Source organism: Mustela lutreola, chromosome 5 (assembly GCF_030435805.1).
Source record: "Mustela lutreola isolate mMusLut2 chromosome 5, mMusLut2.pri, whole genome shotgun sequence".
NCBI classification, from domain to species: Eukaryota; Metazoa; Chordata; class Mammalia; order Carnivora; family Mustelidae; genus Mustela; species Mustela lutreola.
In genome coordinates, this window is record NC_081294.1 from 28,399,654 (window position 1) to 28,414,805 (window position 15,152).

Below are 15,152 nucleotides of genomic sequence, written 5' to 3' on the forward strand. Positions count from 1 at the left end.
ATTTTATTGATATTTTCAAGCACGCAGCTTTTGGTTTTGCTGACTTTTATTGTTGTTCTGCTTTAAATGTCATTGATCTCTAATTTTTGCAACAGTTACTTGTTTTAATTATAAACACTGGATAAAGTAATATAGAACCTAAAGTACACACATTTAATTATTTATCTTAAAACATTTTGTTTGGGGTGCCTGGGTGGCTCAGTGGCTTAAAGCCTCTGCCTTCAGCTCAGGTGATGATCCCAGGGTCCTGGGTTCAAGCCCCATATCGAGCTCTCTGTTCAGTGGGGAGCCCGCTTCCCCCCCCCCCCATGTGTCTGCCTCTCTGCCTACTTGTGATCTCTGTCTGTCAAATAAATAAATAAAATCTTTAAAAAAAATTTTTGCTTCTAATGTCCACTATTTGTAAGGAACAAAGAAAGCCTCAGGGTCCTTAGGCGTTTAATCTCAAAGATGGTATGAAATGAAACACATAATCAGCAAAATTCTTAGGAACTTGTAGAAATGTACTTTATTTCATGCAAAGCCACATAATTTCCTATATTTTAATAGCTAATCAAATAAACATTTCAAAAAATCCATTACATCACAATAAGTTAAAATATTACAAAGCAACTGCAATTCCACAAGTTTATCAAAACCAAACCGAGAGAACATTATGCACAGATAAGGCCAAAGATGCTAACTTACTTATAGGTAGCACTTTGCAGCTTTTTCCTATTTGAAAATGTAGTGAGAATCTGCAGAAAACAATAGTTAAATCTAAAACCCATTGGTCAGATACGAAAACATTTGTCATTACGTATCAGGTAGTAATGGCTGATTAAAGATAAATTTGGCATCATGCACCAAAGACGAATATAATGAACATGTAGAAAAATTATGATCAGATGCACATTTGAAGACAATCTTCTGTTTCATCTAATCCACTGAATTAGATAAATAACAAGTACTTTATTAATGCAACACAGAAATTGAGCTTTTGGTATACTTCTCTTGGGTACTGACATATATAAAAAGACACTGAAGGGGTGAAGGAATAGTTCAAATTCACACTGCACTATTCAATTTTAGAGTATTGCCCTAAGGAAATACAATGTGGGCAGAACTTATCTGAGAATGATTTTTAAACTATTATAAGCACTACAATTAGTTACTACAAAAACATTTTATAGAAATTAAATATCAGAAAGCAACATCAATATTAGAGTTCTTTTTTCAATACTATAATTTATAAATATATATTAGATTACAGTAATTTAAAAGACATGTCCACATGTTCTCTACTTTCTAAAATGAGAAAAATCCTTTTAGGCTGTTTTTAAAGTATGGACAAAAACAAATCCATTGGATTGCTTTTAATAAAATAAATACAAGTCTCTCCCCTACAACTTGGTGTACTAAGTAGGGAAGATGCTAGCCAGCATTCTTTTGAGAAATTCAGCTCTAAATGACTAGGTTGATACGATTTATATCAATAATATTGACTCAAAATGGTGTTGTACAGTCAGAGTAATAAATTATGATTTTATATATGTCTGCCGTAGTAAACCACTTTTTCTATTCTTTTGCACTAAGTACAGAAAAAAAAAAACTTTTATAAAAATGATTTGAGATCAAGATACTTACTCACCAAAGAAAAGATTTTTGGAGAAAAAAGTTAATTCTCCCCAGGGAGTGTATTAAAAACAAATGTCTTTTAGGTTATCAGAAGAGGAACATGTCAATATTCTTGCTTTATTAACAAATTTAAAAATTAGAGAAAGGCTTCAATTAACATCAACAGACAAATCTTTTGACAATGATAATAAAATTTTAGGAAGACCAGGCTGAGTGTGAGAGGAATTAGAGGTGAGGTCATGTTCCCATTGATGGGGCTGAGGATGGGGCAGGGCTAGTGCCTGCTTTGCTGGGGAAAATGATCACAGGGCCTGGTCTCCAGCAGTTGGGATAGGGGAAGATACAGCTTTGTCTTTAAGCTCTGAGCACGAAAAAGTCCACTAGGAAAAAGAATCCTACATGGATGGAGGGAATTCGTATTTTAGAAGGCCTCCTGTAACCCTCTTGTATTGTTCTAACCTCTCCTAATGAAAACTTTGATAATCATGTAGGTTATTTACAAATTCCTTCTCATAAAATGGTATCTCAAGGTTCTTAATCTTTCTGGTTTTGTTTTGTTTTTAACAATCACTGTTTTTGGAAATCCATTTTTATGCCAAAACCTTACACTGAGAGTAATTCATTTTAATGAAGTGCCCTCTTAAGTAACCTAAAGCCAAGACACTGAGCCAGCATATGTCACATTTACATTCAGATATTGCTTCCTTGTCTAGAAAAATCTGTTTCACTACTTTAGGTGCACTATTGTTATTCAAGCAGTGGAATATGAAATCAGAACTAGTTCCTTTTGAGTGTACTGATCAGCAGAAACAACTGTGTACACACAACAGGAAAAATCTGTCAGCACATTAAAAGTCGTACTGTGAAGAGAGGCTTCAGAAAGGAAGGAAGGTGTAAAAGGAATGAGGAAGGAAGAAAAGAAAGGACAGATAAAACTCTAAATCCATTTATTCCTTAACATTTAGAATTTAATGTAATGTGATCCATTACATTTTGGAGATTCAAGTATGTTAAGATTTTTCAGGGACATGTTTTGCCTCTTTAGTGCAAATATCCTTGTGATTTTCACGCACAGTCCACTCAAATCACAAGTATAAAACTCACATTACTGAACAGTGTGAACTATAATTATGGAGAGTTTACTTTCCTTTAAGATGGTAATCAACACACCATTAAGAACATTCCCTGACCCTATTACAAGATAAAAAATGAGGTTTGTTATTGTACATAAATGAAATTTTTTCATCCATACACTGCAGTATACTTAAAAAACACACACACAAATTAATGTCCTATCCACACTTAATTTCGTTTGGGTACACGACCAGTGTAAATTTAAGAACTGATACTCTAATAAACAGTAGAGCCCAAAATAAATCAATTTGTAGTATTTACTTTTGATGGCATGGATTGTCCAATTTTCTGATCTATTTTTTATAAATGGAAAACCCTTGATTTTCTGATTTAGCTCTTACCACTCTTGTGAAATGAGGACCTCTTGTGTGTTGAAAGTACCCGAAAGCCCTGTATTCAAATGGTAAGAGAGCGAATTCTAATAATTAGGCTTATACCTTATTTCTTATTTTAATAATGATGTTTATAAAAAAGCTCCACTGATAAGAACAAGTTATTGATGTAGCAACAAAAGTTAATTAGCAACGTACAGGTGATTAGTAAAATTAACAGATTATTAATAATTACTTTCTGCAATGGTTATTTTTTAATTATTGGCTTACTGAATATCCTTACCTAACAATTATTTAGAAAAATAATTTAGAAAATTTAATCAGAGACTTATTATTACATAAGAAAAACATCAAAAGCAAATTATCAGAAGTAATTCTTTAGGAAATTACTTTGCATTTAAGGTATATGAATTTAGTAGTAATGTTTTACAGTAGATGTCATTATATTTTAATAAGCTTCCCCAAACAGAAAACTTCTGTTCTTACTCCACCGTTTTTTTACACAAGGTGGCTTAAAAATTTTTAATTTCATTCCCCCCACCAATAAACTCTTTTTTTTCATGGGTTAAGCCATTACCTTATGAGCTCAAATTTGCCCAGCCAGGTAACCTTCCTATATGATCATCTATTCTGCTTAAAAAATTGCACTCTAGACTTAAACAACTAAAAATTATTTTGGAAATAACTCAGAAGTCACAAAAGGAGCTATGTTATTTGTACTACCTATACTTCAATTATTATAACCATAAAAATTTCAATAATAAAGTCAAGTAGTACATTCCCTTACATTGTCCTATCAGTTTATTTTAGGGCATTATAAGTTATAAAAGTGACTGGATAATCTCTTTTTCTGCTTCTATTTCTTCTACAGCATCTGGGTTTCATGACAAAACCTGATAAGAAACAACATTATACTTAAGGAAAATATTCTAAGTTAAACCCCAAGACCAAATACACAACAATATACTCTTTTCAAAGGATTTTTGATCAATCAGTCCAAAAACAGTTTTTGCTTTGGGGACTTAAAGGCTTCTCTGTAATTATAAGAAACTGAACCCCTCTCTGGGCTGATCATTTCTCCATCCACCACCTTCAAGTGCTACCAGGAAAAGTAGCACAGGTGACTGTTTTTTGTTGTTTGTTTGCTTGTTTTTTAAACTCTGGCCTATCAACATCAACTCAATGCCCTCACAATAGTTTTGTGAGGTAGATCAGTAGGTAAATAGCAAGTATCATCTTCATTTCACGAATGAAGAAACTGAGGCACTGAGAGGTTACATAATTTGCCGGAGATATTCAATGGTCAATCATAAAATTACAAAGAGTACCAAATGATTTCTGCGTCTGGCCTACAGTTCTCTAACCACACGTTAGAGTGAAAGGCTGTGTGTATGTGCTCAAATGGGCAGCCTGTATAACCTTTGACAGACAATAAAGTCTATCCATTTATTATTATTTTAAAGGGGATCTAACCTCAAAGATCATAAAACTGAACAAAATCAGCTATTTAGGATGATGCACCATTCCTTTCGGTATCTGCATAGAACTGTCTCTTAAAAATGTGCGTGATAATACTAAGTAAAAAGCAAAATAAAAAATTTGAAATTATGATTCAAGGGAAGATTGACTTCAAGAAACATACAATCATATTGTTAGGGTAACCAGATAATTCATTTTCAAACTGGGACACTTCAGAGTGGAAGCCAGCACTAGTAAAAGTTACACAGAAGAGCAGGTTAAGCTAATCTGAGACTGTTGGGACAAACTCACCGAGAGTCACCACGGGATGAATCCACAGCGGGGATTCTCTGAGCTGCAAACATTTTGGGGACATAAAAAACTCTCTGCAATCATGCTGTGCTCAACTGTGCAGTATTCACTGTACAATAAAACACTGATGATTTAACATATACCCAACTTTGGTTTCAACACAAAAGTTTAAAAAACCCATTTTAAAATCATAAGCATGTTTAACAAAATTATTACACATAAACCACAATTTGAGTGTTAACAGTAACAGTAAGTGGATTCACATTTTACCTTTAAATAACCAAATGTTATTTGCCACAAAGTATCAACAGTCACCTTTAAAAATCAGAGAATTTCATGGGGACTCTTTGGCTGCTTAAAAAAAAAAAAAAAAGGCATTATTTACCATTAATGCTTTGGATTCTCTTTGAGTGGAATGATCAATACTTAAATCAGTATACTGAATGATAAAGGTGAACATTTCTCCCTGAAATGAAAATTTTTACAAAGCAATACCAAAAGCGTAAAGCAATTTCCAGCTACTAGCCAAGACTGAAAGAATAACACATCACCCAATTATAGTACACATGCCAAAGATACTAACGTTATCACTTGAAGTATAATCTTAATTATACATGCAAAAACCGCACTAATTTGCATACAGAGTTGAAAAAGAGCTTTCTACATTCAGTTATGTCTGGTAAGTAAGCCTTGTTTTAAGACATGGGTTCTGTAAATACCATCGTTATTTGAGGTCTCCATCTCTTGGCGAAATACAGAATTAACATATTGTTTAGAAAGAGCAAAAATGTAAATCACAAAAATAAAACTGTATGATGTTATTTTGGCTTTCTTGGATCTGTAAAACAACTTTCCTGAAAAAATTAAACCTCAAACAAACCAAACTACATGTTCTCAATCTATACTGATCTTTCTCATGAACTGAGTCCTTCCACTACACTCTAACTTCTAAGGCAGACGCTTCAGGAATCGTGTATAATAAAAATGATGACACTCTATTCGATGGCCAATAAACTATTATTACTAAGATGTGAGTAACTTCCAGTGCCTTTTTTGTCCTGACACTTTTTACTAAGAGTACATATAAATTCTAGGGCATACATATGTTCGTAAAGACTGGATTGATGTGTTGATCTTGGTCAGTTGTTCCAAAAATTCTCTCCGACTTTACACATCATCAAATATTCCGGTTCGAGACATGGAAAGGTATCGTCCCCCAGGCTGATACCTGAAAGGTGGATAAAGAAATGATCTGAGGTGTCAAAAATAACAAAGGAGGAGAGAAAAACAAGGACACATTAAAAGGAAGTGGCTACATAATTTGTAAGCATAATTTGTAACATCTATTCAGTAGCTGGAAGTGGAAACTTACAAAGATATTATCCCAAGGGGACTTACTTAACTATAAATTAATCAATAGCTTTTTTAGAGCCTAGAAGACACGTATGACAGAGAGAGAGATAAAAAGAAAGGGACAGGGAGATGCAAACACATCATGGAACTGAAGATTTCATAATCACTCTTAATTGTTCAACAGAAATAGAATGTTCTAGGGTTTTTGCTGTTTACAGAAAATACTGCAGAGATTTCATCATGCATTTGATATTTCGTTTTTGCTTAATTATTTTCACAGAGCACAGTGGCTAAAAGCACAGACTCTACCGCCAGAGTCCTGGGGTTTGAATGCCTGACTTTACCATTTGCAAGCTGTGTTACTCTGGGTAAGTTAATTAGCCTCTCTGGATTCAAATCTGATTGGATTTACAACCATAAAATATAGTATTGTTAGTGATGTGCTTAGAATAGTGTCTGACACCCAGTCACGGCTATGCAGCTATTGCTAAATATGATAAATTTCATAAATGGGTTCATTAGAAACAGGCATATAAACATTGTTAAGATCCTTACTATCAATTTCAATTTTTCTTATTTAGAATATCACTAGTAGTTTATGGAGATAGCAATTTCAATTATCACCATAGGATGATATAATTTTTGAAATATAAAAGCATCAGCAGATATAAAAAGTTACCAAAGTTGATTAATATGGTTAATATTAGCAATAAAAATGAATATTTTCCTTATGTTTATCTCATCAAGTTGTATGCTAGTAAAATTTCAGAATGCTGGAGCCAAAATGCCCCAGCCAGAGCTTACCTTTCTGCTTTAGATTCAAGAGGATCATCAGTAAATGTTTCTGCATTAAAATCCAAAGGTTCTACATCTTGGAGGAGTTCTATTCGGTCTCTTTCAGTCCTATTATTGGCCCTGGTATATTTGGATGTTGCTGTGAATGGAGGAGAAAATGTATATCTACTTTTCTATTGTCTTTATGGGTCAGTCTATGGACTCATGAAAAAAAGTCAAGATTATAAACAATCTGAATTTTAATTGTGAAGACAACAATAAGAAAAGATAACTACTTGATTCCTTTAAAATCAGATTAAAATGAAAAATAGTATGATAGGAAATAACACAGAAAAGTTTCTCCCTTGTAGCTAGTCTAAGCTCAGAAGCAGGTACAACGTAAAGATTCAATTATTATGAATCAGAATCAACATTTAACATATAAATTATTTCATTCTCAAGTTTCAACTGGTTTCATGGTGAATCCAGTCCTGTATCTCAGCTCTCGGCTAGAATTTCTTTAACATGTACTCAACTTAAGCTCTTCAAGAAAGGCCTGAGTCTTCTTCCCAGGAAACAAGAGTTTAGGCAAGCTAAGTCCAACAGAAATAAAATGCAAACACAATATTTACTTATAAATTTTCTAGTAGCTACATGAAAAAAATAAAAGGGAACAGGTGAAATTAATTTTAACAGACTTAATTTAGTTCAATATATCCAATACATTATCATTTCAACATGGGGCACCAGCCTCATTGTAATTGCTCAGTGGCCACCTGTAGGTAATACCGATCATCCTTGTCAGTACAGATCTACTGAATTCTCCATTCTCTCTATGTGGATGGGCTGGGTTTTCTTCATAAACAAACCAAATTTTCAGGAAGTTCTTCTGAGCAGTCCAATAGCTTCAAAAGAACTTTGTGATATAGCTCTTTTTGAAAACTTGAGACAAGCCAATTCAATTCTTACACTTTCATCATCTTGGACTCTGACCTTCATCTCTTCTCTCATTCATTCAGCAAATATTGGTTGCCTCCCACATTCCAGGTTCTCTTCAAGTCAGCATCCTAAGGCATTGTGTTTCCTTTTCTCTTGAAGATTCTCCCACACTCCCACATCTTCCTACCATGTTAACCTCTACTTAAACTTCCAAATCTTTGTAGAGTCCCCTTTTTTCCTAGTTTTTTTTTTTTTTTTTTCATTTATTCATTTATTTGACAGAGATCACAAGTAGGCAGAGAGGCAGGCAGAGAGAGAGGGGGAAGCAGTTTCTCCGCTGAGCAGAGAGCCCAATGCGGGGCCTGATCCCAGTACCCTAGGATCAATGATCCAAGCCAAAGGCAGAGGCCTTAACACATTGAGCCACCCAGGTGCCCCCCCTCCTTTTTAAGATGTTATCTGAAAGAGAGAGAAAGAGAGGGAGAAGCAGGCTCCCCACCGAGCAGGGAGCCCGACACAGGCCTCGATCCCAAGGCCCCGGGATCATGACCTAAGTGGAAGGCAGACGCTTAACTGGCTGAGCCATAAGGCGCCCCTCTTCCCTCGTTTTAACTAAACCTTTAGCTCTCTCCCATGTCTTCTACCCTAAATCTCATTCAAACACATCCTTTCCTCCTCATCTCCAGGATCGCTGGTTATCTTGGGCCCTCATTTCCTTTTTTTTTTTTTTTTTTAAGATTTTATTTATTTATTTGACAGAAAGATAGAGAAAGCACAAGTAAGCAGAGTGGCAGGCAGAGAGAGAGAGAGAAGCAGGCTCTCAGCTGAGCAGGGAGCCCAATGCAGGGCTTGATCCCAGGACACTGGAATCCTGACCTGAGTCGAAGGCAGCCAACTGGGCCATCCAGGCGCCCCAGGCCTTACTTATAGATCGCATTACCAAAACAGACATTAAATTGATTCCTTTGTCTCACTTCCCTGGAAATCATGCTTGATGTTCAAATTCACCTTCTGAAACCAAAGATCTGAGCATGCTCCTTTCCCGAATGAAATCTTAACTTGATTTGAAAGGCTTCACTCTGAGCACGGTAATAGCTACTGCCCAGCTGTCCCTGCAGCTTCCCCCTCATCAGGCCCCACATACTAAATTTAGGATCTTGTGACAGAAACAAACCTGCATTCTCCCCAAGGTTCTCTTAAGTCACTCATTCATCTTTCTGCCTAAAACCCCTTCACCCGGCAAAGTACCATTCACTCCCAAATGCTGAGTTAGTATTACTCTATCACAAAAATCCTTTCCCTATAAAGAACTCTTTTTCGGGGCACCTGGGTGGCTCAGTTGGTTGGACGACTGCCTTCGGCTGAGGTCATGATCCTGGAGTCCCAGGATCGAGTCCCGCATCGGGCTCCCAGCTCCATGGGGAGTCTGCTTCTCCCTCTGACCTTCTCCTCGCTCATGCTCTCTCTCACTGTCTTTCTCTCAAATAAATAAAGAAAATCTTAAAAAAAAATAAAAATAAAAATAAAGCTCTTTTTCTATTCCCTCGGTTGAGTTCCCTCAGCATTGGGAGTGTACCCTTCTACTCTCTCAGCATTCCTGCATCTCCCCCAAAGTCAAACCTCCTTTGCCATCTACTCTGGGCAGAGTCATGGGCAAAAACAGGTTTCTTACCACCCTCCCAGGGGCAGATGGCAGGGTCAAGGGATATGGGGGGGGGTATCTTAACCCACTGGCAAATGTCTTCTACTTGGTTATCAGTCCCTCACAAAATTAATTGGCATCCCAAGGACAGGAAATTTATCTTCGCTATATCCCTTATACCTGGGAAAGTATCTGACATAAGGGTCAGTCAGAAAATGCTTAAAAAATGACTGAATCGCCTACATCTACTACCAGAAAAGTAAAGAACAACAACTAGATAAATCGTAGAAATCAACACCTGCCTACAACATGCCTGGGATAAGTACTGGTATTATTTAGGGTCGTAAGATTACAACTATTCATGCGTTGTCCCAATTCTCCATATCTTATCAGAAACGCATACTTGAGTTTCCCTTTCCTTCTATACACTGAGGGATGAAAAAGGAAAGACCATGCAGAACCACCTCTACAGCTCTGCATGGATGCCTTCTCAGTCTCTATGCAAGCAAGTATTAGGAAAACAACTTCTAAGGGAACTAGAAAAGAAATGACTTACATCGGGTGGTACTAAGATCTGAGAGGCTTGACTCTTTTGGGTCAACATGAACATTTCTGTTTCTGGTAGAATCTTCTCTACTGTGTCCATAACGTTCTTTCCACTCCTAAGACAGAAATGCAAATAAATATGTAACAGAGGAACTCACAGGCAGAAAGTAATTCATCAGTGTCAACAGACCATAGACCAATTTTATCAGAAATTCACCAGATAATCAGTATGATTAGCACAGTACTATGAAAATTTTCAAAAATAATTTTTGTCTCCGAACTTTTTTCCAAATGAAAATTTATAGACATGTTTGCTAGCTATAATTCACCTCTTTAGTTCTTCTGTTTAAAATGTCAAAACAACATGACAGCTACAACTGGCTTACCTTGACCACATAAAAGTTATGCAAATTAATAATTTATGAGATAACAAAATTCTCTCCAATATAAATAAACTACAAATATCAGAGACTTGAAAAATCACTTTCAAAAGCAAAAATTAAAGTTGTGTAAAAACATGGTTAGATAGGTATAATCAAACCATATGAAGTGGGATGCTACTCAGTCAATTCTTAGAACTGAAAGGAATCTTAGAGGGCACCTTGTTCAACCTCTCCTGCCATGTAGGGTTTCATTCTAAAACAGCCATGCCATTGGCTCTCTTATTAGATGACATGGAAGTTTCTATTGCAAGCAGCCCATCACAGTTCTGATAAACTGAGGAAGATAGAAATTTTCACCGAGAGGTGAAATCTATCTCCAGTAACTTCCACTCTCTGGTTCTAATTATGTCTTCTGAAATAAAGAACAAAGCTCCTTTTTACACTAACATATATGAAGACAACTATCATGTCTCCTTCTCTGAGTCTTCATTTCTCCAGTATAGATATACCCCAGTGTTGAAAATTTGTAGTAACTGTTGACTAAATTTTTCTAATTTTCTGCCTTTTCACTCTCTAGGAGGAAAGGACTGAAGAAAAATTGAAGAGGAATACAATTAATGTCATATGACCAAAAAAGTGTAACAATTTCAAAGCAATCAAAATGACTTTAATAGCAAGATTGCATGAATTTATTAATTCTCTTATTAAGTATTCACACAGCACTGACCTTAGGCAAGAAACTGCTAGATGATGGACACAAAGTAATTTAATACTAATAACTTTTTAGAACAGGTCAACACTGTTCCCACTGTTCTTTGGTCTTTAGCCAATTCTAAATGAGTAAAATTCTTATAATTACTTCACATTAGTCTTTAGGTTACAGCAAATTAACAAGTACTATACTTACTCTTCTTCGATTTTCACCTTCTTCTTGCCTTTGCCTTTTTCTCTTCTCTAGAGAGAGAAAAGTGATCTCAAATTTGGTATAACATGGTTTAATTAATTATGGAGTAACTGCAGTAAAGATATAGGCTATGACCAATTTCCTTTAAATTACTACAAAGTCAAAAGTAATAGGTTATTGTTGGAAAGGACCTTAGAGGTGAACTAATCCACAGAGAATACCTCCCATATTTTTGTTGGAGATGACCCTTAGGCCTTGTCTAACAATTTTAGTGAGGAAAAAGTTATTCCTCATGGTGATCTCAAATTCTGGATAACTTATTTTTCTTCGCCTTACCTTCAAAATGAAGTTGAGACTTCTTTCTGCATAAAAGTCCTTTCCCTTATTCTCTTCAGGCTACAAACTCAGTTTTGTTTTTGGGGGGGGTTGTTTGTTTTTGTTTTTATTTTTGCATAAGATACATTCTACGACTGCATAGTTCTGGCTGTCCTTCTCTAAATACCTTCTAACTTATAAGTTCTACTCTTGAAATCTTACCCAGGACTGAATATGATACTTCAGATGAGATCTAATTAATGTTAAAGGCAGTAGAACCATTATATCAACTAGACCACACCTTTCTAGGAGAGAATTTGAAGGATACAACAGCTTCTATTGAAGCTACAACATATTTTGGCTTACATTTAACTAATGATCACACAAAAGCTCCAGACCTACGTAGGGGAATGTCTAGGAACCAATGTCCCCACACTTGAGTTTTGTTTTCTTTTTTCCCTGCCATCACTCAAACACCAGGAATTTTGATACATTCAGGGATTTTGATACAATCAGGATTAGATTCTAGTGGAGGGCCATGTATTCTAACAGGATGTTAATGTTCCTCACATTCTCAAACCCAGCCTTGGCCTGAATGATTTCCTGTGCAGTATCAAACCGATAATTCTTTCAACTCATGAATTTTATAGTTGTACTGAGCCTGGCAAAGCTCTTTCCACAAAAACACCAAAATGACTCCAATGCCATCCAAGAGCATTATTTAGTTAAGGATAGACTAAATTTCTGCTGCAGTATTTCTTAAAGAAGGCTGAAACCCCCATTTGTTTTCAAATTATTTTTGCTATGAAGATTGTACATAGATTTTTAGCTTAAAAACATTAATTTCTCTTTCTTTTAATATTTTTATTTATTTGACAGAGAGAGAGCATGCACCCAAGCAGGGGGAGCAACTGAGGGAGAGAGAGAAGCAGGCTTTCCATTGAACAGGGAGCCTGATATGGGGCTCGATCCCAGAACCTGAGCCAAAGGCAGATGCTTAACCAACTGAGCCGCCCAAATGCCCCCCAAAACATTAATTTCTTAAGAGAGATTAAAAATTACAAATTATACAAACACTAATGTTGTATTTTGAGTCTTAGTGCTTTCCTTTCATTAATTTTAAAAGACAAATCTTACCTCGTCTGATTAATTCTTTTCCTTCATCAACCAAGTCTGATGTCATATCATTATCTCCCATGAACTGCTGGAAACCAAGTAGATTCAAACAACGGGTTCCCAAACTAATAAAAGTAGATTTTTTAAAAGACATGCATTATTTCTCATTGTAAATGTTTAGATAAAACATTCTTTAGTACTGTCACCCCAAAGAAGCCTATATTTTATTATTAGTTATCATAGCAAGTTACATAGTTATTCTTGTCTTTCTTCAAGAAGGACTTACTTCTCTTTCTAACTTTATATAGCAGGTACTTCCCTGACATGGTGTGCACCATACCCAGATTTCTTCCAAAAATAAACTGATTTGGGCCATTAGTATACCTTCAGAAAATTATTACACAATACAAAACAATGGCTATAATACAAATGCAATGGATTCTTCTCTTATATTCGAACAATTTTAATGCTGAAAATACACAGACAACCAGTATTCCCAAGTGTAAAATAATCTGGTTTAGAAAATATCAATTATGCAAGTTGATTTTCATGTTCAATTTTTTTTAATAACCTGAGAGCTAGTCAATTCCATTTAAATAACTTTAATTACACATTCAGAATTTATCACTATATCTTATCTTATTATTTTATAATCACTATATCTTATCTTATTATTTTATATTATTTGGTATTTACTTTAAACCTCACTGTTGTATAGGACAAGAATACTCTGAAAATATGACATGCAAGGAAAGAAGCAATGGCTGGATGGGCAGTATTCGTATTTGTTAAGGTCCTACTATATACATCAGCCAATTTACAGATACTCTCTTATTTTATTCTTACTGTAATCCTAAGAAATAATCACTTTAAAGCTAAGGAAACAAATGCTCAAGGGGTTAATTACTTGCTAATGATCATTTAGTAAGTTTTAAAGCTGGGATTTAAATCCAAGACAAAACAAAGACCAAGCTCTTTTTATTGCCTTAGTTTTCAGATGTTTTCACTGATGTACTCCTAATGGTATAAGCCTGAACATACACGTGGAGCAAGAGGGGGAGAGAGGAAGACAGAGAAAGCGGGGAACGAATGTGTGTGGTTGTTGGGGTGGGTGGAGCTTGGGGTGGGCGCACGCTGGGAGGAAAGAAAACAATACAGCAGCTACAAGAAAGTGAAGGTCTTCCATTTTACATGACCAATATGTAAAAAATCTGACTGTGTAAATCTGATGATGTGGAAAAAAATCATAATGTATCTCCATGCTTTAATATACTATTTACCACTGAGCAACACTGGGGTTTGGGTAGATGGTCATGCCAATTCAGTGACTTTAAAAATTCCCTTACTATTTTCATCCTTGTGGGAATATGATACCCCAGGGTGAGAAACCCCAAACTGGATCCTTGACTGTGCGATGGTCATAACTTTTTCTAAAGTGTCAGAAAACAGCCTTATACTCTCCAGGCAGTTAAATCTGGATATTAACTCTGGGAATGGCTGCGTTGTTAGTAACATGGAATTAGTAGGGTGCCTGGGTGGCTCAGTTGGTTAAGAATCCAACTGACTCTTGATTTCAGCTCAGGTCACAACCGTAGGGTGGTGGGACCAAACCCCTCGCTGGGCTCTGTGCTCAGCAGGGGGTCTGCTCATGATTCTCTCCCTCCTCTCTCTCAGCCCCTCCCCCACCGTGAGTGTGTGCAAGCGCTCCCACTTTCTCTCTCTCTCAAAAAATGAATAAATAAATCTTAAAAACAAAACAAAACACGGGAATTGTCTAATTATGGTGGCATTTCAAAAGAAAATGAAACCTATGAAGAAAAGAAACCTATGAAGCAAGTTACCATTAAAGTGTCACTAAGGCAATTGCTTCATATGTCTCTATTAGATAGAGTATCTATTTTGGGACATAATTTGAAAATTAAAGAATCTGGCCTTTCTTTTCCTGAAAGACAAACTGGCCCTCAAAGTTTATCCCATTTAACTCTAAAACAAAACTTTTAATGGATTAATAATTTTCCTTTTAGACATAATAAATCTTTATATTTAAGATTTTATAGTTGATAAAGCACAATCCCACCCATCTATTCCTTGATCCATATAATAATCTACTAATGTAAGCAGAGATGCTAATCTTGCAAACATAACTACTAACATGTTAAGTCCTAAATCACACATCACAAGCACCTAATGTTTCATTACTAGTTTTGTAAACTTTAAAAATAAACTAAGTTTTGGACACGTGAAATACGGTCTCTTCCTTTACTACATCATTTTCACAATGATGACACATTTTCACAAACCTGTTGTCTTTTCTATCTTCAGAAAAA

At 35.6% G+C, this 15,152-nt stretch overlaps 1 protein-coding gene across 3 annotated transcripts in view; it reads right to left on the reverse strand.

Annotated features, from left to right (window-relative positions):
* Positions 1–482: 482 nt before the first annotated feature.
* The window catches only part of LMBRD2 (LMBR1 domain containing 2), a 43,901-nt gene continuing 29,231 nt past the window's right edge, over positions 483–15,152 (reverse strand). For 2 of the 3 annotated variants that reach the window (XM_059173800.1, XM_059173798.1), the window contains exons 14-18: positions 12,847–12,950; positions 11,398–11,444; positions 10,118–10,223; positions 7,011–7,140; positions 483–6,105 (exon numbers count right to left, since the gene is read on the reverse strand). In XM_059173800.1, the coding sequence (XP_059029783.1) occupies positions 6,021–6,105; positions 7,011–7,140; positions 10,118–10,223; positions 11,398–11,444; positions 12,847–12,950 (472 nt within the window). In that variant the 3' untranslated portion in view covers positions 483–6,020. The remainder of the gene's footprint in view (positions 6,106–7,010; positions 7,141–10,117; positions 10,224–11,397; positions 11,445–12,846; positions 12,951–15,152) is intronic. The other variant, XM_059173801.1, reaches the window with a different exon arrangement.